Genomic DNA, 25,952 nt, shown 5'->3' with positions numbered 1-25,952 from the left:
ATTTTAAATAAGGTATTGAAGCCATTTTTTGAATATACATGTAAATTGATAGGTGAATGTTTCTGACTTCTCTAACTAGAGACTTAGTTCCTGTTGGTTGTAACTGTTACAAACTGGCATGTGAGTGGGATCCATTAGTGAGAGGGTTGGATCTCTATCAGCCATGTTGGAAACTTTGAAATAGCATTAATTAATATTTTAGAGTAATTTGTGTATGTATGTATTTTTTACAGATCCACAATTCTATTGAGTGGTACAACGATACTAAAATATATACCAACATGAGTGTCCAGAATTACCTCCGTCTTAAGTATGATGAATGTTGCAAAAAGAGCAGATGTTTCATCATTTAGTTTAACGAATAACAATAATATAGTAACGACAAACTTAGGAGTTGAAGTTTCTATACTTTCATCTTAGATGTAGCATTAGGTGTTTTATTTCGGTTTTTTAACTCGCTTTCAAGCCTTGTTTTATATTCTGCCATGATACTCTTTGTTGTAATATACATGTTGTTTCATTCAGTTTTAATTACTTTCTTGTCCATATTCATAGGTATTTAAAAGAAAAGCTTTGTGCATGCCTTCATTTAATTTCAATTATTAGTTCAGACTGAACATTTTATTGCTGGTACTAATATATACTTTTATCATCTACCACAATGGAATATACGACAAAATTGCATCTTGTGAATCTTCAATTGTATCAGTTTTTATTTATTTTCTTTCGAAAACTGTATAATATTTAATCTTTCTCTGATAAATGAGAACAATTTGTTTTTCTATATCATGGCCTTTTGAGTACCTAAAGTAAATTCAGTGAAATCGATGTCTTGGCGTATTGCGTACATACAGGGCAAACAACAACATAAATAACTGATCCTGATACCTTTATAAAAACGAAACCAAATGAGCACACATTTCAGAACTAAATTGGGCCCATACAAACCTCATGTTTGTTGCGCGTTTGATTCGCCAAATATATTAAGATCATTTCTTTGAAGAATTAATTATTACATTTAGAGATAAGTGATGTTTATTCCCTCCTTTGTATCAAATGAAGCGTAGAAAAACCATATACCCATTACCTCTCAAGTTCGCATAAGGATGTAATTTTGTATAGCATCAATATTTTTTGTCCTTCAAATATGTCCGCTAGTTTTTGTTTGACCCATATGTATTGGTAGTAATACGGGCATGGAGGAAGGGTACGGGCACGTCATTTTCATAAGGTTACCATTACGCTCTTAGGTTTAAGACTGAGGATAAATTGTAACAATGCTAGACGTGATTTACCTCAAAATGGGATACAAGGGGTTGGTCTAAAATACGGTTACATTGTTAGAGTTGACATCAAATAAGATTGCAGTAGTATTGCCCTGAACTGGTTATACATACTGTATATAATGCCGTATGGAACGACCTTCTGTCTTGTGGATATGTGTATTTATCCGAGTCTTATATATAAAACATTACTTACACCTCAGTTATCATTGGTGTCAGAAAATGTACATACGTTGTTCTGATGCTATACATAGCTTTATCCGTAGGAACCAAATAAGAATTTTCGAGAATGAACATTGTATTGTTAGTACTCACAACAAGTAATATTATGTTCTGACTGTACAGGAGACTGATGTATATTTAGAATTTTATTTGTAAAACATTGGTGTAGACTAAAAGAAGTACTAAGATTCAATTTTTGTCAGACTTTAGCGGAAACTAGAAAAATGCCCAGAAAAAGTTTATAAAAAGAGAAAAAAATGGTTTAGTCTTATGTATGTTTATGCATATATGTACCTGAATTTTGCGAAGACTGAAAACAAATCCTCCAAAAATAGTTCATGATTTTTTTTTCCATGTTGCAAATTCAAATTTTCCATGGCTGCTCCGATAATACAAAACACCACAAATATCTGGCAGAAATTTGTAATTAATTTTAGGGACACGTTCTCAACACCAAATGCACAATATTGCTGTTGTTGCTGCTTAGTAGCTCTTGAAAAGACGAATTTTGAGATGATGTTGCTGTTTTCGTAGCCTCTGCTTCTTGTTATATTAGAAGATTTGTGAAGCAACAATCCAAAAATTGAAACTGGGTGGATATCCGTTCTACACAAACATTCACTTTGTAGAGTCGATGTTTTCCCACTTTACGTGTTCTTAGATCGAGAATGCTTTCGAACTCTTCTCCTTTCATATCTTCTAACTTATATCTTTGTTTTTACAATGGGAACCAGAACATTATGTGTCCAATTATTTCTCTTCTGGCATACTGTTGCACATGTTCGAAACACTCGCACTGCTTACACATACTATAGCCGCAACATATTTTTGTACTAAGAGAGGTAATTATAATGGAGAGATTTGGTTTTGGTTTCAGTAGTGAATCATTTGAGTACTATCTCTTTTCCAGGAGATGTAAGCGATTCTGGAAAGGGTTGTATACAGTAAAACTTAACCATAAATATGTTTGTAGGTATAGTGTCTGTACGTAATCCTATCTCATGTATACATATAGACATAGTATTGTTTTCTTGAAAAATATAAACACTTCACATTCATGGTGAAGACATAAATTCTCCAAACCGTCCTCACTTTTCTCTTCCAGTATCCATTAATCCTTGTGGTAGGGATGTAGGGAGTAGATGATGTGCTAAATGTAGATCACAAGCTGGCTGGTTAGGTTACTAATGGAAAGTCGTGAATGAAAAAGACCATTTTCAGGGCCACCCAGACCTTATCGAAAATACAGATACTACTCAAATCATTGTCACGAAATCTATTGTATGTTTGTATGCCTATGTCTATATTTACAAACTAAATAAAACTTTGCAAGTCCGCTCTTATGTTTGTGGGTAATGTGTACATATAAACACTACCCACCATTGCCTTGCTTGTGTGTGAACGTACGTGTATTCGTCTTCTTGATCGAGGCAGTAATCCTTGAAGTAGGAATCGGTTTTACCTTCTTTTGAAGTGGCCAACGTCAAGATGAGAGGTGTGAAGCTGGTGTTGAGTTTGCCAATAAATCACAATTAGTTCGCAAGCTGACAAGTCTCGAAAAAGGCGTGAATGACAGTAATGCAATTAAAACTCCAACTGCCTGAAAAGAAACCCCACATGCATCTATAATCAGCGCATATGCAATCACCTGGGGAAACACAAATGAGATTAAGGGCAAATTTTATCATGACCTGGAATCTCTTTTTGCGATGTTTGAAAGCAGACAAGCACACTATCCTTGATGACTTCCATGTCAGAGTTGGCACAGATGACCAGACATGGCCACGTGTGATTGGCAAAATGAAATTGTGCAAGTGTAACAGCAAAGGACTCGTGATGAAATGTGCTGATCTCGAACACCTAATCATGAACACAATCTTCGGTCTGTCAATCCGCAACAAGACGTATTGGATGCACCCACGCTCCAAGCAATAGTATCTTATTAACTACGTCATCATCAGCAGAAGAGATAGGCAAGATGTCCGAGTGACGAAGGCCACGAAAAGTGCAGAATGCTAGACTGACCACAGGCTTATGGTCTCCATGCTCAAAATTCTGATTCAACCTAGCAGACGACTAGCAAAAGTACCCAAAAGGCTAAAGCCTCCAATTTAAAACAGGAGAAAGTGAAACAATAATTTGTCGAAGAAATATTCAGTCAACTAGATATAACCACTATAAAATCCGAGAGTGTCGAGGAAGACTGGATATTATTCAGAGACTTTGAGTACTCAACTACATCCAAAACCTCGAATCCCACCACTCATAAACATCAAGATTGGTTTGATGACACTGACACGTGGCATTAAAGATGACACAACTATTGCAGTCACTGTGGACTCAGGGATATATACTCCATGATCACAAGCATGCATTTATTGTCCACTTGTACGAGCGGAAAGGTAACAGACAATCCTGCGACAATCATCAAAGTATCGTATCTTCTTGCTAAAAAGCACACAAAAGCCTTGACATAATTCTGCTGAAATACCTTGTGCACCACGGTGATCAACGGCTCCTGCCTGAGAGTCAATGTGGCTTCAGGAAAGGACGAGAGATCATATATATAGTGTTTGCAGCTCGTCAACTCCAAGAGAAATTATAGGAACAAAACTCCAACCTGTACACGACATTCATCAACCTGGCAAAAGCCTATGACACTGTAAACCACGTATGCCTTTGGAAGATCATGGCAAAATTTGGCTGCCCTGAGAATGTCATCGAAATGGTTCGGCAATTCCATGATTACATGCTTGCTCTTATCGTGGACGACGGCAAATCATTGAACCATTCTCAATCATCACTGGAGTCAAGGAAGGTTGTGTGTTGTACCTAAACCTCTCCAGTATAATGTTCTTTGCCTTGCTTACTGATGTCATCCACTAGTATGACACTTCGATCATCATCACATACCAGAATAACCGAAAACTCTTCAATCTGAGGAGACTACAGTGACTGTTTGTGATCTCGTATTTGCAAACGATTGTTCCATTAATGCAAAATCTGAGTCTGACATGTAACAGAGTTTGGATTATTTGTCTTCATTTTGTGATAACTTCGGTCTCACAATCAGTATCAAGATGACAGATGTGCTGCACTAACCTACAACAGGAAAATCTTACGTAGAGCCTACCATCACAGTAAATGGCCAACCGACTGGGTAGTGGGCAAGTTCAAGAATCTCGGTAGTACACTATCGCTTGCAGTCCATATCGATGATGCTGAAACCAACGCCATAATTGCTAAAACAGGTCTGACCTACTACAGACTATGCGCAAATGTGTGGGAACGCAGAGACATCACTCTACAAATAAAACTTAAAGTCACCAAAGCCATTATGTTGTCGACCTTGGTGTATACTTGCGAAGCCTGGACGTTGTACAGACGCAAGAAGAAGAAGATAGACCATTTTCCCACAAACTGCTTAAGGAAACTGGTTAGGAGACGATGACAGGATAGAGTTCCTGACACTGATGTTCTCACAGGGGCAGACGTTCCAAGCATGCACACTCTGCTAATGAAATCATAGTTGAGATGGGTACTCCACGTCACCAGAATGTCAGAAGAGCGACTAGCAGAGAAGATCTTCTAAGGCGAGTAAGTAGTGATAGCGATCTCAGAATGGTCTGAAGAAAGAATCCTTCAAGTCAACATTGAAACATTTCATCACTGACCATGAGTCGTGGAAATATCTGGCATATAATTGCTCTTCCTAGTGTAGTTTCATCCATGCTGGAGCTACAAACTTTAAACGGAAGAATTTCAGCGGCAGTGCAGAAGCGCAAGCAACTGCACTGCGTCTTTTTTGATCAAGCAATCCAAGCGGCATCTAATGTAATTTGTGCAACAAACAGATCATATCATAGTTATGTGGCATGATCAGTCACACATATACTCAGCCAGCTTGTGGCGATGTCATGGTCTTCTTCGAACTCGAAGGACAAAAATAACATTCATTCTCTTGTTACATCACATGCGCAAGTTTGTGTTTTGTAAGTGTAAAGATCCAAGTATTTGTCACAACATGCAGCTTGTTGGATAGTATATTTGGGTATTTATAGGACTCAAAACGTGGGTGTTGCACGTGCTAAGAAAGTGGGTCTTGGTTAGAAATAAAAACTAGATCTGGATAGTATATACATTTGTTTTATGCTAGATAGTCCTCTAAAGATGTATTGGGTAGTGATTAAAAAGAGGGAACTGGATAGTATATTTAACAAGTTGGTATTGGTTAGTATATATGAAAGTGAATATTAGCTAGGTATTAAAATGTGGGTGCTAGATAGTAACAGAAAAGTAGATGTTAGATACCAATCCAAAACTCGTATTGAATAGTACTCGGAAAGTATCGTGTTCGACAGCCTATCAAAATGTTTGTACTTGATAGTTCTCAAAAATGGTAGTGTTGTAAAATAAGCAAACAGTGTGTTTTATCATATTTGAAAAGTGGGTATTGATAGCATATCCCAAACTAGGTGCTGGATAGCATTTAAAAAGAGATGACTGATAGTACTCAGGACACGGTGTTCTGGATTGTATATCAAAAAGCGTGCGCTGGATAGTACTCAGAACTTCGGATGTTGGATAGTGTATCAAAACGTGGATGCTGGATAGTAGGCAAACAGTTTGTGTTGATTAGTATTGTAAGGATCTAAAGAAAATTACTTTTGCATTTCCCGTGCACCTACAGTATCGCCCACATGTTAAACATATGCTGTTCTGTGATGATATGCTTGTAATTATAGCATATGTATCAATACTCTAACCCTCGCCTGCTTGTTTGTGATAGTGTCTTTGTGGGTATATTGTGTGTATAAACACTCCTACCGTTTTCGTCGTAGGGAATGTGCAGGATAGTATATCAAAAACTAGGTGCTGGATAGTATGTTGTGTGTTGAATAGTATATCAATAAGCAGGTACTGGATACTATGTGTTTGTTGATATAAAACATGCGCTGGACAGTATATCAGATAATTGTTTGTTGGATAATATATCAAAACTGGATTTGCAGATTAAAGAATTATATGCTGGATAGTAAATCAATATGTTAACATTGCTAACAGTTGTGCCCCATAAAGTTTCCAACACATAAAGTACTATAACAAAAAAATACATAGAGCACAACGTGAATGGTATTATTAAAATTTAATAGAATTTCTCATTGTGCCCCAAAAGTGTCCCCCAAATGTTAAGCCCTTGGGCACTTTAAACAGGATTTACCTTTGGGCCATTGTGAGGCTCTCTCATGTTAAAACTACGGGCCTAATGTTAATCCTATGGGACTGAGTCCTTTGACCATACTACAACTCATATTTATCGTAATGAAAGTTTACAGCCAAGATTCGTCTCGTCTTCTTTGTAAATCTTGTAAGCTTTTCAAATTTTGGAAAAATCAAAATTATTTTAAAAGAGATTAAGAACACCAACATAATTGTTTGTATTTCCGTGTCTGTGATATTATGATAATATCAACAGTACCTTTGAATCGTTATATAAAATCTTTGTAATATATCTGTGTTTTCTGAACAAAAGTAATATTTATCTGCATATTTTGAATCTCATTATCTATAGCAGTTAACGATGCCATATTTGATACTATTTTGAAAGGGGCAAAGCGGTTGACATTACGTTTGTGATACATATGCACGAGAATGATGTATGAGTGTTATACTCTTTTGTGCCTACACTTGCAGTGCATAAATGAGCAGCGAATATTACGGGAATTGTTTTGTGGAAAGAAAATAATTTGCACGATCAATTACACATTTAGGAAATGGGGAAGCGAAATTGACATTAAGCGAGATATTACTTTACTTATCCAATATACAGATACACAGGGTGAAGAAAAAATGGATTGCGATTTAACCTTGTTCAGTACAAAGGAATCATACATAACATTTTTTCTTGCCATACAAGCCATTTCTGCGCTTCTTGTAACTGAGCTTCTAGGCATGTATTTTAGCAGGGGCAATATGTTCAGTTAAGTGCACGATGGAACAGTTTTTAAATAAAGCTGGTGTTATCATATATAAAATTTATAATACAAGTCTCGGATATGTGGTAAGATCAGAAATAAAGAAAGTTTGAATGGAATTGTGTTGAGATATTGCTAACTGCCACGTAAATATTGTAATGATCTGGTTCTCTAGTACTTAAACTCTTTTAAAAATTAATAAAGGCTACATAACTGCTATCTCACCTCTATCTGCGTGGGTTCGAGTCTCGGATTCGGCCAATGTGGGTATGTGAGAAAGCTTGCCAGTAGCTTCTCTTGGGTCGGTGGTTCTTTCAGGGCTTTTCCTGGTTACTTCCTCCGCCATTTATACTGGCTGCCATGCATGGCCTATCTTATTTTCCTTATATAACTATTTACACGTATATTCTTATTATTCGGATTTTCCACTGGCGGAGAAAGTAGAATTGTCATCCACATAAAAGTTATTCAACAAATCAAATATATATCTTGCACAGGTAACAAATATTGAAAAATTCGACTTTATATCTGTTGAAAACCGTAGGTGGGAGAGGCAAAACTAATATAATACATATACCAATTTACATATTATCATCTTTAACATTAAATACTCTTGAATATTAGATACTCATCCTTCAGTGCACATAGGGTCTTTAGCTTCCACAGCTGGGTAGTCAAATTTTCAACTTTTTAATTCATATGAGACATATTATTTTGCAAACGGTTCCTTAGACTTTTGAGTTCCAATAGTGACAGACGCCTGGATCAGTGGCTGAAAAGTAATATTGCGGGACACTGAGATAGCTTTTGGGCCTTTTTCTATTGTCCCTGGTCCGTTTTAGATCTGATGGTTTCTAAAGGGAGCCCTCGATTGCTCATAGGTTTCTAGGTTTGGATGGATCACGCAACATGACCAAAACAGCATTTTAAGATGGAGCTAAAAACCTTGAATAGATCCAGTTCTTCTTACCCGAATTTATAGAGGAATACAATAGTACCATAACTAAATTACCCTTGTTTATGTCAATCAAGGTAGGAAAAGTATGAAATACAAGAATCAGCCTACTCGGTCTCATCACTACATATACCTACGGTTGTTTAACTTTTAAAAAGCATGGACGAATGGTGAAAATTCTTTTGGAAAAGAATAGTTGTTTTAATCAAAGACACACATAATGCTGAAAACAAAAATAAGAGAATCACCATTTTTATGGGACATGAGGAATACAAACGCAAATGGGGCATATATATATATATATATATATATATATATATATATATATATATATATATATATATATATATATATATATATATATATATATATATATATATATATATAAGTGGAATATACACAAGAGATAACACGCAAAGGGCTCTCAGATAACAAATAGATACAAATTAGTGATAATTAATAGAAATCATAGAAACAGTTGTCAATTCGGGCGTTGCTTTAAAGTCCAGTCAGTTGCCGCATGTTACATAGTAATATATTTACTTAGCAGATTTATTCCAATTTGCAACTTTGACTGTTTACAGAGCTTATTAAAATATTATTCAATAACATTGTAGAGAATTAAATATTTCTCACAAGTTTCACGTTCAGGTTTGTTTTGCCAAGGGGTGCAGTGAGTGCCTTTAGGCCACTATTATCCATTAATTCTAAGACAGACAAAAGATAATAATAGGCCTGTGCCCTGCACTGCAAAGAGGAAAAAGTACCAATGTGTATTTGTACAGGTTGCTTGGATGACTCACAGGTACCTCTGGCAAGTACTGATATCAATTCTATACTGCGCCGTAAACGTTCTTTATGCAGCGAAACTCGTCAAGGAAAATAAAGAGGAGATAACGCAAGCAGATATAGAGCTTTTTTTTAAGACCTTCTCGACTAAAATATACTTTTATATATTTTGATCAACTTAAAACTTTTAAACATATCATTTTTATTGTAGTCTTCTATGGCTTCCATTAATAATATTCTGTCCTTTTAAATCAGTCTTATTAGCTATCATATACATAGTATTTGACCATTAAAAACATTTCCTTTGGTTCACAGGGAATAATGCAGTCAGTATGAACCATTAAGATTCTAATCCTCCTATACCTTCTGGTTTTGGTGCAGTTTAAATATCTACGATAAAAGTGCGCTGATGGAACACCAAGACGCTTTAATATAACATCTGATTTAAGCTTTGTTTTAAAACAAGTAAATCTGGTATAGTTTTTGTTTCGTCAATAGGTAATTTTGCATGATTTACATGTTACATTAATCTTTCTTGTCATATCTAGTTTAATCAATCCATGTTCTATTTATGTTATCTGGCAAGTTATACAACATGAACAAAACATATAATTCAGTTAAAAAATTTAAGCTTATTGGCATTTAGGATACCTTTTTGCATTCATTCTTATATTAAAAGATTTAATTTCAACTACGGAATGTAACCTTTCTCACCTTCAAAACTAACTTTCAAAATTCCATGGTAAAATAAAAAAAAAATGAAGGAAAGCAAATAGAAGATGAATCCAAGGATTTCAAAAACACTTCAAGCGTTATTTCTCAAGAGCAATATATCATAATTGATGTTTGCTTGGAAGACAGCTTAGAAATCGTTTGTACGAATCCAAAAGATCTCGGCTGATCATTTAATACCAATAAAAAGACCCAAAACAGCAAAACATCTCCACGCGAAGTCAGAAGAACAAATCCACAAATGCATAACTGGTTTTGTTCGGTGGTGGTAAAATTGTTTCATGCATATTGTTCATTGGTTTAAAGGGAAACTTAGTCTTTTTAGGTGGTTTACAAAGTAGCTTAAACTCACTTTTTTACAACATACAGATAAACAATCAGGTGAATCTGAAGCAGACAAACATTAATCACTCCCTGTTCTACCTTTTCAACAAAACATATGACTGTGACGCTAAAATGGGACCTTAATAAAAGCAAACAGTTAACACATTTAACCACGCATCAATATAATCACAATTTACATGGATATATAGCTTACCTTTTCCTTATGAATAAACAGTATATCTAGGACAGGTGCAGCTAGTAATGGCACAGTATATACAGCATATAGTTAACATTTCCAATGTGGAAAACAAGCCTAAGAAAGCTAAGAATGAGAAACAAGCTACCATGCCACGCAAAGCATATTAAATATGTTACGTCTGGCACTGTTGTGATACAAATGTCCTGTTCGTCGTAGTCTACAACACTAATTTCATGCATGTAAAAGTGTCATGAGCTCTAGGAACATCAAAGATTTAATCGTAGGACAAAAGTGAAAAAAGGTAGATAATTTTACCTGGCATAGTAAAAGCATTGAGAATTATCGAAGTGTCAGAACGAAATGATAGAGCTGCGTGCTAAAGAAATTATCTGGACAAGGCAACAAACAATAAGTCTTAAACAACGTTTTATATTTTCTAAATTGGAATAGAAAGTAGCTTTGGGAAAGCGGTTTAATTAAAAAGAATTCCACATTGTCATTAACAGCCGAACCGCAAATGAAACATTTTTCAAATATTGTTCTCATTTTGAGGCTTTCCTATTGATTTCTATGCAAACCTTTATTATTTTCATTTGGATAAGTCCTTATAAAAAGCATTGACTGTTTTTTGTTTTAAATATATTTAATCTCAAGATGCCAGTTTCAGTTTCAAACTTTATGTAACGTTTTTGATTTATGTAGTCACTAACGTATTTTTGTTATTTATTGTTTTGCTTTAACACGCAAAACAGTTAGGCACTGATTGTGTTTTTGTCTTTATAATTGTCAATCAATTTCTTCTGCAAAGGGAGTGGTGGTAAATCATACTACTGAAACGAATTTGTCTGCAGCTACTGAGTAGTCTTTCAGAAAGTAGTGCAAGTGAAATGATATCACTAGGCCATAATGAATTTTAATAGGCAACACATCTAGGGTTATCAGCTCACTTAAAATGTTTTTTGTCTCTATTTCCGATTATTTTGTTCTTCTTTTACCAATTTAATGTCTTTCTTTTTCTTTCCTGTTAGCGTCATGTAATAGGAATACATGAAGAATAACGTTGACCTTGAGTAATAATACTTACTATAATTTCCTAGTTTACGATAGTTGTTCACGTAATACCCATTATCTGCTGAAGACAATATGTTAGATATCATGTTAATTGCTCCGTGTATGCTAGATTTAGTTAACAGGATCACACCATAATCCGTTCACCAGTATAATTCTACTGTACACGTCTTTGATAATGCATTATGAGATAATAGAGACGTACTACAATAATGAGCAGAATCTAGTGTATAGTTTTACATACAGATATTCATGAATTCTTCCAGGGCATCGCATAATAGCTATTGAATCTATACCATTCTCACCGGTATTTCGAAGAATAAATTTCTTCAAAATAGAGAAATATTGTGAATGAATAAGGTTTATATTTTGGAAATCTGTGCATAAAAATGCAATTTGATGTATGTTTAAATGTCTATGGTCACGCACTTTGTCTTTGGCTATTTCGTTCTTAAATATATTATATCTTTGATGAGTTAAAATGTGTTTCTTAGGTAAATACCATATGTTTTAGTTTTCGACGTCAATTCTTTGTGCATATGTTTTTCATTTTTACATAATTCTTTGTAAAGAAAATAAACCTTATATGCATTCTCTTTACTCTGTAAACTATTGACGTGTATTTGCTGTGTACTGCTTTTGGTATAAATACTAAATCTTGATGGAATGTATTAGGTTGTTTTGTCAAGAATATATGCTAATTGCAGACAACTATATTCTGGTTTTATGATACCTTCGAAAATGCACTATATAACGTACATAACATTTAACTGGTATTAATAGGTTTTAAGTTTTAGAAGTCAACCTTTCTCAGCCACCTTTATACCAGACAAATGTCTACTTTGATACACACTCTTATGTGTTCATTTAGTTTTTATTATTTGTAGAACTTTAAATAATTTAATCATCGAATTAAGAGTTTCATCTTTTTATGTCTGTTTATCTCATAAAACACTAATGTTGATAAATATCTTCAGTTACAACTTAGTATTAAAGTTTGTCTCTCTCATCGTTGGGTTTACAACATTGAAACACAATAACATGCAAGCAAGTTTCACTTTTTTCCTCCGTTGTACAAACCGGCATTTTATAATTTCTTCCATCAACACTGCACTTCGCAACTCTATCCTACATTATTTGATACGTATTCGCAGAGACGTATTATTAATTATCGATTTTTTTTAATCACCTCAAGTTTTACAGGACATCCAGGAAAGCAGTGCATATATCTCACTATGTTGTATTTTAATTGTATGATTTTATTTATAGGGTTGAATAAGAAAAACATGCTGTTGCAAAATGAAACATGTATTACCCTTGTTGCTGCATTTATGCAAGCGTTTCATTTCTTAGTAACTCAGGGAAATATAACTGTCTTTCTAGACAAAGCACTGTGACCAAGCTTTTGTGTGGGCTCATACGTTTATTATGAAAGAGACCGTTTTGTTTTGGAATTAATAAATCAAAAGACAACGTCACTGGGCTTCAAAGAAAAACGCATTTTGCAGAATAACTTTTGTTCTACAGTACGCTTATTGGTCAAAATATGTAGATGACTTGCTTCTATATTTATTTAGGAGTCAAAAGGTTAGAGGTCATGGTGATGGTTTATTCTAATACGAAAATAATGGTTTCTGCACATAATTTTATTTTATTAATTACTTACATAGAGGACAATTGCGCACTGGTCGGAAGCATAATGTGCTGTTCACGGTACTTTTGTCACTATACCCAAGTCGTTACCATTTCCATGTGTTTAAAGGAATTCACACATACTCTGCGACTTTTCGAGCTGTTCCAAATTTTGAATAATCGTCTGGCGTGATATGATTTTCGCATAAAATTACGCCTACATAAATACACACCGAAAGTCCTGTGCATGGAGTTCATTTTCAAGACATGTCATTGAAAAAAATAGCTAATAATCAAGACTGTTATTATTACTTGTCGCTTTCTGGATATAAAAAATGCAGGTAGTACCTACATAAGACAGTTTCCATAGTGATTTTCATTTGACTACTATACTGATTATGATGAGGATTATGGCCAATACTGAGATGTGACATTTCAAGTCCTTAAACTATTTATAACATCTTCTTCATTAAAATATTTTCATTTTATTCATAGGAGCGGAAATGGAGACAAATCCAGTATCTCAGAGAGCTATAGTGGTACATCACATAATAGAAGTGGCTGTCATCGTCATTATTGGCGTAGTGTCCGTACTCCTTGGGTTGAAACTAGTACTGTATGTCGTTTCGGTAAGACAGTGCCGGCAATTATGTAGTGTCACTCACAACAATATCGACCATTAACTATTATTATTAGTATTAATATTATTATTATTATTGTTCCTGTTCATCATCATCATCTTCTTCTTACTATTCTTTTTTGGGGCCCCGAGTGGCCGAGTGGTCTAAAGCGCTCACCGTTACGGATCACTGCCATCTCACCTCTGTCTGCGTCGGTTCGAGTCTCGGATTCGGCTAACGTGGTTATGTGAGAAAGCTTGCCAGTAGCTTCTCGTGGGTCGGTGGTTCTTTCCGGTTTTTTTCCGGGTTCTTCCTCCACCATTAATACTGGCCGCCATGTATAGCCTATCTTGTGCTGAAAAATGGCGTTAAACCCTACAACAACAATAACAACAACTATTCTTCTTCTTCTTCCTTCTTCTTATTATTAGTGATACTATTAATAGTAGTAGTAGTAATACTAGTAGTAGTATTAACAGTAATAATAGTAGTAGTGGCAATACTAGTAGTAGAAGTATTAATAATACTAATAGTAGTAGTAATGCTAGTAGTAGTAGCAATAATGCTAGTAGTAGTATTAGTAGTAGTAATACTAGTAGTAGTAGTAGTAGTAGTAATACCTTCATTCTAAATACCACCAATGACAACTTTTTTAATGACTACGATTACGACGATATAAGAAAAAGCTACAACTGCTGCTGCTACTACTGTTACTGATATACCGGCTGTTACCATTACTACCAGCACTGCTGCTGCTACTACTGGTACTGATATACCGGCTGTATCCATTACTACCAGCACTACTGCTGCCACTACTGTTACTGCAACTATATAGGCTTCTATCATCGTTACTATTACTGCCATTACCATACCAAGCCACTATTGTCTGCATTGTTATACAATAGCATCACACGTAACAACATTAACAACTGATTATTTTAGTCCGATACTCTATCGCCACCTCAACAACAATAACTACACCATTACAAGAATAATTACCATTAGAGATAACATCATACGTATCTTCTTCCTTCACCGTTTTTCTTTTTGATCACTCCATTACTCATAAAACTTAGAGTAAAACTAAACTAGCTAAAACTATCACTACTACCACCATGCTATTACTACTATATTCAGTTTGACGTTTCTCCTGCATTCTCCTGTATTGCTCCACATGCAACTTATTGCAATTGCATACATACACAAATTTATGAATTAATACACCAAATGCATGCATATGTCTGAATATATGTATATGTCAGGGATTGTATTAAAATCAAATCAGAATGGGGTCTGCAATTCTCCATACCAGTAAGAAACGCAGTCAATCTTAATCTTTGCCATTTTGTTTTCAGACCATCTTTCCTCTGCCTTTTTTCCTCCTCATCTGGATTGCATCGAAATACTTTTATCAGGACCTGCGCCGTTTGTTTGTAAGTATTCTGCTATTAAAGATAACGTATATATACATTTACTGTCAGTAGTAGCAGTCCCATTCATTCTTTCATCGTACACTTTGTCAGTTTCCTTTCTGAAAGCTAAAATGTAGTATTTCCCACGGCAAATCTATAATAACTTGTACTCTTAGTTCTATTCAATGTCGCATTAGGAAATTTTATTCGGATCTAATTTTCGGTAGATGGGAAACAAAGTTTATAAAAGTATGCATATTTATGTGCGCTCGTGTGTGCATGCGCGCACGTGTGTGTGTGTAGGAGGGTGGCGACATTTATACACAGTATCACTTGTTTGGTTTGTTTTAAACCATTTTATTTGCAGCAAGAACCCCTTGTTTTTCCTAACTCATCTCGCGAAAACTATGGCACAACGGCACAATCATATATTTACTATCATATGTAAATCTTCACTGTATGTTTAATATACTGCAAAAGTTGCAATTCACATTAACTCGATAAACCATGCAGGCTGTAATTAACCTATGTTCAATCTTTTCTCGAATATGTGATTTCGGACATTATATGTATTTTCTGCACACAATACATATTTGAGGAAATCGAAAGAATACATTTTGAGGCCGCGCGCAAAAAGGCTTGTAAATGCTAATTTTATACCATATATACTGGGAGACGGAGAAAAAAGCAATAGACTTCTTCACTTCTTTAATATTTATCACGGAGGATGTCCTCTGCACCAACAAAAATTATTTTACTTAGTTACTGAGGAAATGTAATTGCGCGAACTCTGCACAATAATACAAAATTTCTACGCTGTCGAACACAACTGTGCACTTATCCTTTCTTTCTGCAACTGTTAGGGACTTGAGTTCAATAACCGTTGGCGTCAAAACTAATACTTCTATTACCAACTTTTGGAGATTATTAAATGTGAATGTTGCACTATTTCGAAAATATTTTAATATGTGTAATTGGAAGGGGTAGATGTTTCATTCAGATCTTAGGCTCAGCTTCATCGAATTAAAACAAGATATGTTAGATATAAATATTTGTTGATTCTTCATTATGTTCTTTGGAGAAATATAAAGTATGGAAGCGTTTCTGTTATACTGTTTAACTTTTGCTGTCTCCAGGTAACATAGTCAGCATTGCACATATACAGCGTTAGAACTGGATATTCTTGTTTAGGGCAATACTCGACTTACTAGCAATGGAAACAAGGTCATTTTCCAGTTCGTATAATATTTACTTATTCAGTGAAATAAATTCAATATTAGATAATAACTATCCACTAAAGTGTTAAGACACTAACACTTAAACATTTCTTTATAGCTTGATTCGAACAACAGACTTCTATTTTATCATAAAAAATGTGGACGAAGCCCATATTGAACATGTTCTTAATTTATTTTATGACAACGGGTAAAACTTAAAATAGACAACTTTCATTTCAGTTCTAATATTATATTATGTATTATCGTTTATTTATACTATTAATATTTATATCGTATTAATATTTGTATCGTGTTATTATAATATTACTATTTATATCGTTTTTATTATAATATTAATAATTGGACCATGTAATTGATAAACATGTAGCGAAAAATAATGTTTAACATTCACCGTCAGTACAAGTTTGCTGAAGTAAATGATAGTCGTAGTATCGTGTATACCATTCACAGGTATGTGCATGTATATTGCTCCAAATATATTCATTTCTATTTCAGACAAAGTCGATATAATTAACTTGCTAAATAAGTTCTATATTTGCTTAAACGTACCCAACTTTGGTATTACACATATATCGATATGCTACATATTACGTTGACAAGTAACATATTTTCTTTAGTGAGAAACGGGATTCATATAAGTTAAAATTAAACTAGCTTCCAGATTCTGAAGTAACATATGTTCTTTGCATCAATGAAAGTTTTGAATAAATGTGCTCAAACTAATGTCTAAAATTACATTCCATTCGAAAGAATTAGACTTAAATAAAATTAATACTCATAAATAGACGATCAGGATGCAGCAAGTTTTGCGCCATCAGTAAAAAGTATTAAAATGATTGCTTTTCCGCTCCACAGTCAGTAGGCACTTCTGAAAGAGGGACACAACGTGAAATTTAGCTGCGTGTATTTATAGCAAGAACAGTGGACAGAATGCTGGAATGCCGTTGTGACTATAATTCTTTATATCTGGTATTAGGGAAACAGTGCCCTTTCTAAAACAGGCAACTGATTGAAATGGCAGTTCCAATGAGCTCGATAAATGCACTTGAACCAGTACAAAGTGCACTAACTATTATAAAATAGTGGAATTTAATTTAGCAAGAGTAGACAAAACTTCCTTCTAAAAGTGCAATAAACGTATTTGCTAGTGTTCTTCTTTACATTTAAAGTTTATGAAGTGAATATGATTAAGCGGAGCTTTCAATCTTTCGTGATATGCAAATCTGAAGCTATGTACGCTTCGTTTCAAATTACACCCATCAGTCTTATGCCAAAATAAATGAAATTCAGCGTTATTTCTACAATGCGTAAGATATACATGGTCTTTTCAAAATTTTATTTGATGTATTGATTGACATTTAACTATATTTCTCAATTTTTGCCACATTTTATCTGTTACAGTTCCACTTCAACCCTATCATCTGTACCATGTGGTTCATGACCGTCTTCCCAATTTTCTTCACATCCGGCCAAGGATTGGGCATGTATATACATCCTTATTCAGACACGGTGACCATTATCACCGGCGTCCTGAGTCTCGGCTTAGCGATATTTGCTGTTTACGGACTCTCTGTTCTTTTTGATAGAGACAGAGTGCACATGCGAAAAGAGGGTGTTTCAATTCTAGGCCAAAAATTTAACATCATGCGTCATATTCGTCGCAGGCGGAAACCATCAAACAACTTCCATATTAATCAGTACCCGGCACACACGGAAAAATCACGTCATAATGCTCGTTTTAGGCAAAACGACCTTGGGCGTAACACATACTATGAACGCTCAAGACCAAATCATTGCAAACAAGAGCACACCATAGCTAAATATTGTGCACAATGCAAATCATATAGCCACGATTCATCCGTCTGTTGGTATCGGTACTTTGTAAGGCACAATTAATGCTTGAGACATAATCATTATAGACAAGAGCAAAACATGAACGAATATTGTGCACATTGAGATCCTACAGTCGTGAATTATTTGTCTTCTAGTATCTGAACTTTGTCAGCGCTCTACCTAGACCACACTACAATCAGCTGCTTTACACATACACTTACTACAGAAGATCTACTAATCATGCATGGATGTCCCGTTTAGTATTAGTTGGGGGTAACCGGATGTTTAACCTCCTGAAAGAGTTTTGTATTATAACCTAGATTTGTTGTAAATGCAACCTTTCAAACTGCGAATATCAGGAAGAGAACACATTCTTCAAAAATGCACACTTAACTACTACTGACCAACAGACTGATTGGTTATCTCAATGAAAAGAAATATTAATGAAGAGGGTAATGGACACTATATATTGTTATGATCTCTAGGGGTTTAATTGAAAGGGGGACAAAACAAGGTTTGTATAATTCAAAACGAAAATGTATTTCCTTAAAATACAAAGTGAAGGAAATAAACATATCTTAGAGTGGTTGACGAAGTTTTTACAATGTCCTAATAGTTCTGTCTATTCCAAGTAAACCGGATATGTCAAAAGGTAATCCTAAGGAAAACTAAAGGGTGCTTATGTACTAATACTACATACTAATAGCTATGCTTTTAAATCCAAAATATCTTTGAATAAATGTTTCACAGTAGATCTGTTAGAAAATAATCCCCAAATGTTCTGGAGTGTTCCACATCAGATCTGAGCAGCTAGTAATTTTCCAAGTGTTTGAATCAATGTTTCTTTTCTGCACTGCAATTTCAAGAAATTATATTAATTTCAATAAACAAATCAAACTACTCAATGTATGTTATGCTTATGAATGAATAAGGTTGGGTAAAAATATCTTTATAAGTTCAGTTAATACGGAGTAAAAATCATGATACTGTAGATTTTTAAAATAAATCATTGTTATTTCAAATTAAATGATCAAGAAATATGTCAAGAACCTTTTTCAGAAACAGACGTTACCTCCACTCGCGCCACTAATGGTCTTATTGGACCACCTGATGTTTTTCATAATTCTACAGTACATCGACCTTGGTGTTTTTTGAATGTAAAGTATCACGCACTACACACGGCGTGACTTCAGCTTTAAAGTGTACACTACAATGCTAGAATACCAACATAAAAAGGTCATCAAAATAATTTGCTTCTTACTAAAATCATTATTCTGAAAATAATGTACATCATATAGATATACATAGAACCGTCCCTCATAAAAGAAACATTTATGCCAAAAAACATTCAAAAATTAATATTGCATAAAATATGAATGATACAACATGTATATGAAAAAATGCGATTAAGTACTTCTATCACGTGAAAGTGCGTATACAATCAAATTATCCTTTCTCTTGATGTGCCTAACATCAGTATTGTATGAATATAATCATTAAACTATATCTTTATTGTCTTTTATTCTTGTGTTTCATTTTCTGATCAAAGTAAGCTGGTTGTGATAGCTGAACACAACAGTTGGAGAAGGAACAGCACTAACATAAACTTCAAAGTATTATGCGGCCCGCATTAAATTCAAACACTCCTTATAATTCGTGGAATAACTTCTCCGGTGCTCATTAAATTTTCTTGCAAAAAACACGCTGGATGATCCATGACAATGTTGTCTTCCTGTATCAATACTCCACCAATACATTCAGCACCTATATCTGTAGACATTGGAAATGATTTATTGAGATCTAGAGCTGAAAGAACAGGTGAACTCATGAGTACGGTCTTAAACTTATCGGAAGCGTGCTGACATTTGTCGGACCACTAAAGCTTGGTCATTTCGGTTAACAAATTGGACAGGGGTTCAGCAATCGTGGAAGACTTAGAATACAATTTCTGATAATAATCAACCATATCCAAAAGTCGCATCATTTGCTTATTAATGATAGGCACAATGGGATTCAGAAACATCTTTAACCTTAACTTCTATATGTTTCATTTGACCGAGTCCCGCAACATGTCCTGGGGCCCCGAGTGGCCGAGTGGTCTAAAGCGCTCTCCGTTACGGATCACTGCCATCTCACCTCTGTCTGCGTGGGTTCGAGTCTAGGATTCAGCCAATGTGGCTATGTGAGAAAGCTTTCGAGTAGCTTCTCGTGGGTCGGTGGTTCTTTCCGGGTGCTTTCCCAGGTTCTTCCTCCACCATTAATACTGGCCGCCATGTATAGCCTATCTTGTGTTGAAAAATGGCGTTAAACCCTACAACAACAACAACAAGCAACATGTCCTTAAAGTAACATATACACGGTAAAAGTCATTTGACTAAGATTGATTGTCAACATTGTCTCACTGAGTCGAAAGAAGCATTTCCGGATGGTTTCCAAGAGGTCTCTCCAGGTTTCGTTGTAGATTATGACGTCATCGGTGTATGCCTCACAATTGCCTATACCAGAAATTATCATATTCATCAAGCGTTGGAACATAGCGGGAGAAGAATTCATCCCGAATGGCATATCTTTATATTTTATAAAGCCTATCTGGAATCACAAATGCTACAATTTTCTTTGCTCGTTCGTTAAGTGGGATTGTTTTCATTTTTGTTATTGTTCCCCGTACATAGGTAGCAATGAGTCGGGGATCCATCCCATTGGTTATCTCGTAAATGCACATTGCTTTACAGGGAATAGTGGTTAACAACAAAAAGAGATTGATTACTGTACCTCATTTGCTTTGATCTATTATGCCGAGAATTCCCTCTCTTTTCTAAAATTGAAAATTGTGCAGATGATTACACTTGCTCCTTAACCACCCATTAAATCTAGTAAGTAATGGTTCAGTCTTGGTACATTTCCAAACCGATGAAATGAAGTCTCTAAAGAGCACATGGACGTTTCAAAAACATTTTTGTCGGTAAAATTGTCTGGATTATTTGAGTGTGAAACCATCTCAGTATCGGACTCTTAGTTAATTTAAAAGGCAATAGAAAGTGTTCCTTCCATTCATTCTCATCAATAAACTTATATTCTTGATTCCATTTCAGTACTGATGTTGGCTTCGAAGTAATAACTTTTTGTTTACCATTTATACTTTTACACCCCTTTTTCCGTAATGATAAAAATTACAGCTTTTTGAGAAAAGGCCATAAATATTTGAATAAATGCTCATATAAAGTCTGTTAGAAACTAATAGGATAACTCTAAGCATGCCTTGAAACGCTAGGATGTTGACAAGCATTTCAAACGTATTACAAAAAATCACATATATTATACCTTTAACCGTTTTTATTAACTCAATTGTTTATATACAACATTCTCTTTTTCACCCAGTGCATGTACATAACACCAGAATTTCCAAATTTAATTTTAGGATTCATCCATATTGGAATTTTAAGAAATTTTCAGTAACTTTATTAAATACATGCTGCAAATGTATCTGTCGAAAATGCATTCGAAGTATTTCTCACTTTTGTCACAAAATCTATGCTAAAAGTGAAAAATATCGCTATTTTGGGCATGACAGTTGTTACAATCGTATTCCATTTAGGTTTTGAGGTAAGAAGTCTTCTCGTCTAAGGAGGTTTCAGTGATTGTACAAACATGTTGATATCTATCATTCTCAAACCTCCTTTCAAATATTCTTTACACAAAGATTATTTTTTCGATTTTATAATTTCCACCACCCATACAAACTTACGGAAAAATACATCTAACTCCTGAAGCTTGGCTATAGGTGGTTTTGGTACACTTATAATTAAGGGAGTAAGATAGGTCCAAGCTTTTCACAACTACAATTTTTCCAAGAGGGGTAAATGACCATTCGACCACTTAAAAGTAAAGATTTCACTTCTCTAATTTTACTTTCACAACTGAGAATGATCAAACTATCTAACACTATTGAGAATCTAATAACTAGATACGTGAAATAAAATTATTCCAATTAAAATTATATGATTGGCAGTACCTTACAGTAATTCTGTTTGTATTTCCTATTCATACACATTTAGATTTTTTTCTCTCAATATTTATTCTGAGTCACGAAAAAGTTAGAATAGCGGTGGATAGGATCTAAAGCTGACTTAAGGGACTTCTCCGAGCCATCCAGGATGAGAGAGTGTCATCTGCATACTGTGAAACTAGATATTTTATGGTTTCATTTTAGTGCCTTTAATATTTGAATTCTTCCGACTCAAATGGGCTAATATATTTGCACATAAAAGACAAATGAATGGGATCGCCATGTAAACATCTTCTCCTGATTTCAAACCCAGATGAGCGCTGCCCGTTAACAGTGAGACAACATTTGATATTTTAGTAGAAAAGATGGATAAAGCCGTGGAAATCCAGGCTAAAATTTAGAAATTAGAACATTACCAGTAAAAGCCATAAAACCCAATCGAATGGTTTCTCAAAATCAATTAAACGATTAATTCCATTTATTTCGAGTAAAACGTAAGGTCATACAGAGCAGGGCTATTTTTCATATGCATCTGCCTTTAATGAAGCCTGCAAGATCACTACTTATAGCTGATGGCAATACGAGAGAGTATCACACAAACCCGCCAAATCAACAGTTTGAGCGAAACGTCTTGCCAAGAGTGAACAAAGGATATACTCACTGAATAATAGTGACGTTGAGATTTTAAGGAAACACGTGTTCATTTAAGATACCCGTGCTGCGTGGAAAGCATGTTTTCATGTATGTATTGATGTTGCTTGGGAAGATCAAGCAGTCACATGGATATAGAAGTACAGGCAGGGAGGGGTGTGTGACCCGAAAAATCGAGCTGAGCTTTTTGCCAGTTGCTTTGTAACTGAGAAGTGCAGGGAGAGGGCGTGTGTCCCCACAGACCTCGCTGAGCATTTTGGCCAGTGAAGGGAAAATTCGAAGAGCAGAATGTGTGACTCCACAAGCCGGACCCCACGAAGCATCTTGGCTCGTGAAAAGAACAAAATGTAAAATGAAAGTTAGAAAATCAAAGATATAGCATTGAATTCTGGAAAAATGAATAGTGTTGAATTGTGACCACTTTACAATGTTAATTTGTGAAGAGCACGTATACATACATACATTTAAATATATATGGGTGATAACCTGTGGAGTGATATTATGATCAGGATACAAGTATGAAATTTGACTTAGGTGAGTTCCTAATATAGTGCAATAATAGAACTGTACAATGAAAAACGAGAGCTAAATAATAGAACTTTAATCAATGTTACTAATCGTATTGTTATTTCAATTATCATTTTAGTATTATCACTAGAGGTAGAGTTATTGGGAATGTGTGAGTGTATGCAATATTAGTGTTATATGTCATTAAATGAAAAAAATTCGTGTAATTTGCTGTGTTCGTCTACTTTCTTTGAGTGATTATCGCCTCTTCTAAACAGTCACCATCTGCTATCTTACGAGTTTGACTAAGTGTAAGGGAATTCTTGAAAGAGAGAGGCGAAAACGAAAGAGAGGAAAGTAAATATAGTGACAGGCGATGTCGGAAACAAAAGATAACACAAACTGACAAGGTCCTTTTATATCGTTGACACAAGTAGCTAAATATTTAAAAACAGTAGTGCCAATGCCCAATAATTCAATAAGATTATTATTGTTGCTTTATGTAACGTATCCTTTTGAGTCTTATAAACCGTGCTCTGTAGAATTGCGTTTAATCTAAAATATCTGATGCAGTCTGTGTAGTCTGCTTCATTATTGTTCACTTGATATTAGTGAAAAAAATGTTGCCTTTGGCTTACCGATGGATACCCAACACCAGCTTCCCGAGAATGTATTAGTTTTTACTCGATAGTCTGATTTTGACATCCCTCTAATTGTTAAGGTAGAAGGTAATGAGCCAAAGTTCATAAGCCTAGAGTAGATAAATTCACCCATAAGCTAAATCTGTAATGGGTTTACATTTACCTTGAGTTTGGCTTGAAAATGGGTTGACTTGTCTGGTGGCTGCTTGTCAGTTAATTTGCATTCGGGATCAAGCGCGTAGATTGGTCAGCAAATGAACAACAGACTTGGCTTACGTGGTTACCTACGTCTGCTACAGAGGTAAATATCTAGAAAGCGAGATGGTTGAGGGGTAATGAGAAGTATGCTCATTTATAATAATACTAGTTAACTTTAATCATGCATAGGCGCATACTGATTCTTTTAGCCGTCTTGTGACAGAAAAATATTAGAAATAGCTTTTTCATGTCAAAATTTAATGTAATAGAGAGGGATTGATGCTAGTGTCGGTTCAGCATTAAAACACCAGCTGTGTTAGGAATTAACCTGAATGCCACAGTCAAAATCCTACAAGAATGCTTTCTTCCAAATCATTATTTATTTTTTATTTTTATCTTTAATATAAAATTATTCTGATTTTTCTGCAATATGCCATTGTCTGATGAAAATTCACCAAAACAGATTCAGCGGGATCTTAATATCAGTTTTTGTTTTGCATGGTCTGCATCATATATATGGATTTTGAGTGCTCTCCAATCCAGCAGTAAGCTTTAAATTATTGGATTAAAAAGGCAGGCCGGTTTTCTAACTTGCTTATGTAAGTATGCAAGATAGAACGCATGATACACTGAATACTTATTTAAAAAAGGTATCTAAGGGGAAATTTGGTACAATTGTGCATGATTAACAAGAGCTATCTTGTCAAGAATGATAGAAGTACAAATAGTAAATAAGTGTTTACAACTGAAAGAGATTAAATATCGAACATGAGACAAATCATGGCAGAAAGGAACTCTTCCGTATACGAAATTTAAAAACATTCCACAATAATTACTTATAAAATCGTTTGTTTATATACTTGGGCAGTTTGCACTATTCTGATCAATTTTACTTGGAAATGAAGTCTTGTAGTTTTGAGAGGTCTTCTTTCATCCGGATACTGATTGTTTTCAATTATTTATTTTCCAAATATTCTTCCTTCGAAAGGAACAGATCCTACACAGTCATGCTGCTTTACTTTTGCTATAAAGTCGTATGTATCTTAACTTTTTCAGATAGTTTGAGCCCTTTAAAGTCTTTCTTCTTTGAATGATTTCCAGTCTCTTGCCACTGTATATAAATTGACAGGTCATGTCCGTTGATTCAGAGAAGATGTGCGATGCTTGTGTTCTTGACGGAGATCTTCATTTCAAGTGTTCGTTGGAACAGTCCCACCACTATCTCCGTTCATGTGTCAACTGATTCCCTTACATCCTTATATTCTATTCCGTAGATACTAAGTTTATTCTTCTTCGAATATTGCAGCATCATTACGAGATTATAATCCAGCAATCATATCGTTCTTAAACCTTTGCGCAGCCTTCAGAAAGATCAGCCTTCAGAAAGATCATAATGGTTAGCACATTTGAGTAACTGGTCCATTTTTTTAAGGACTCTAGCCCCTTTTGTGTAGGATCTGCAATAAACTTGCGTACATTATATTTCATGATGAAAGCTTGTTGGTCTCACTATAAATTGTTCAAATATGTGAAATTAAAATACCGGAGGCTAACAAAAAGTTTAAAGAAAAGTTAAATGTAATTGCAAAAGCAATTCTAATGTCCTGAACTACTAAAATCTCTGAAAAATTAAAATTTGGAAATATACAAAGCTCAAAAATATTTAT

General features: G+C 34.8%; 1 protein-coding gene across 1 annotated transcript; it reads left to right on the top strand.

Annotated features, from left to right (window-relative positions):
* Positions 1-13,680: 13,680 nt before the first annotated feature.
* Positions 13,681-19,799, top strand: LOC149801118 (uncharacterized). The gene is made up of 3 exons (XM_089954272.1): positions 13,681-13,808; positions 15,155-15,232; positions 17,851-19,799. Exons 1-3 carry the CDS (start codon positions 13,683-13,685, stop codon positions 18,343-18,345), a joined length of 699 nt encoding a protein of 232 aa, XP_089810398.1. The 5' UTR covers positions 13,681-13,682; the 3' UTR covers positions 18,346-19,799.
* The last annotated feature ends 6,153 nt before the right edge of the window (positions 19,800-25,952 follow it).

Source organism: Sinohyriopsis cumingii, chromosome 4 (genome assembly GCF_028554795.1).
Source record: "Sinohyriopsis cumingii isolate HCF-2022 chromosome 4, ASM2855479v2, whole genome shotgun sequence".
In the NCBI taxonomy this organism is placed as follows: domain Eukaryota; kingdom Metazoa; phylum Mollusca; class Bivalvia; order Unionida; family Unionidae; genus Sinohyriopsis; species Sinohyriopsis cumingii.
Note: the sequence above shows the minus strand (reverse complement) of the source record. Positions and strands in the feature narration are given on the sequence as shown.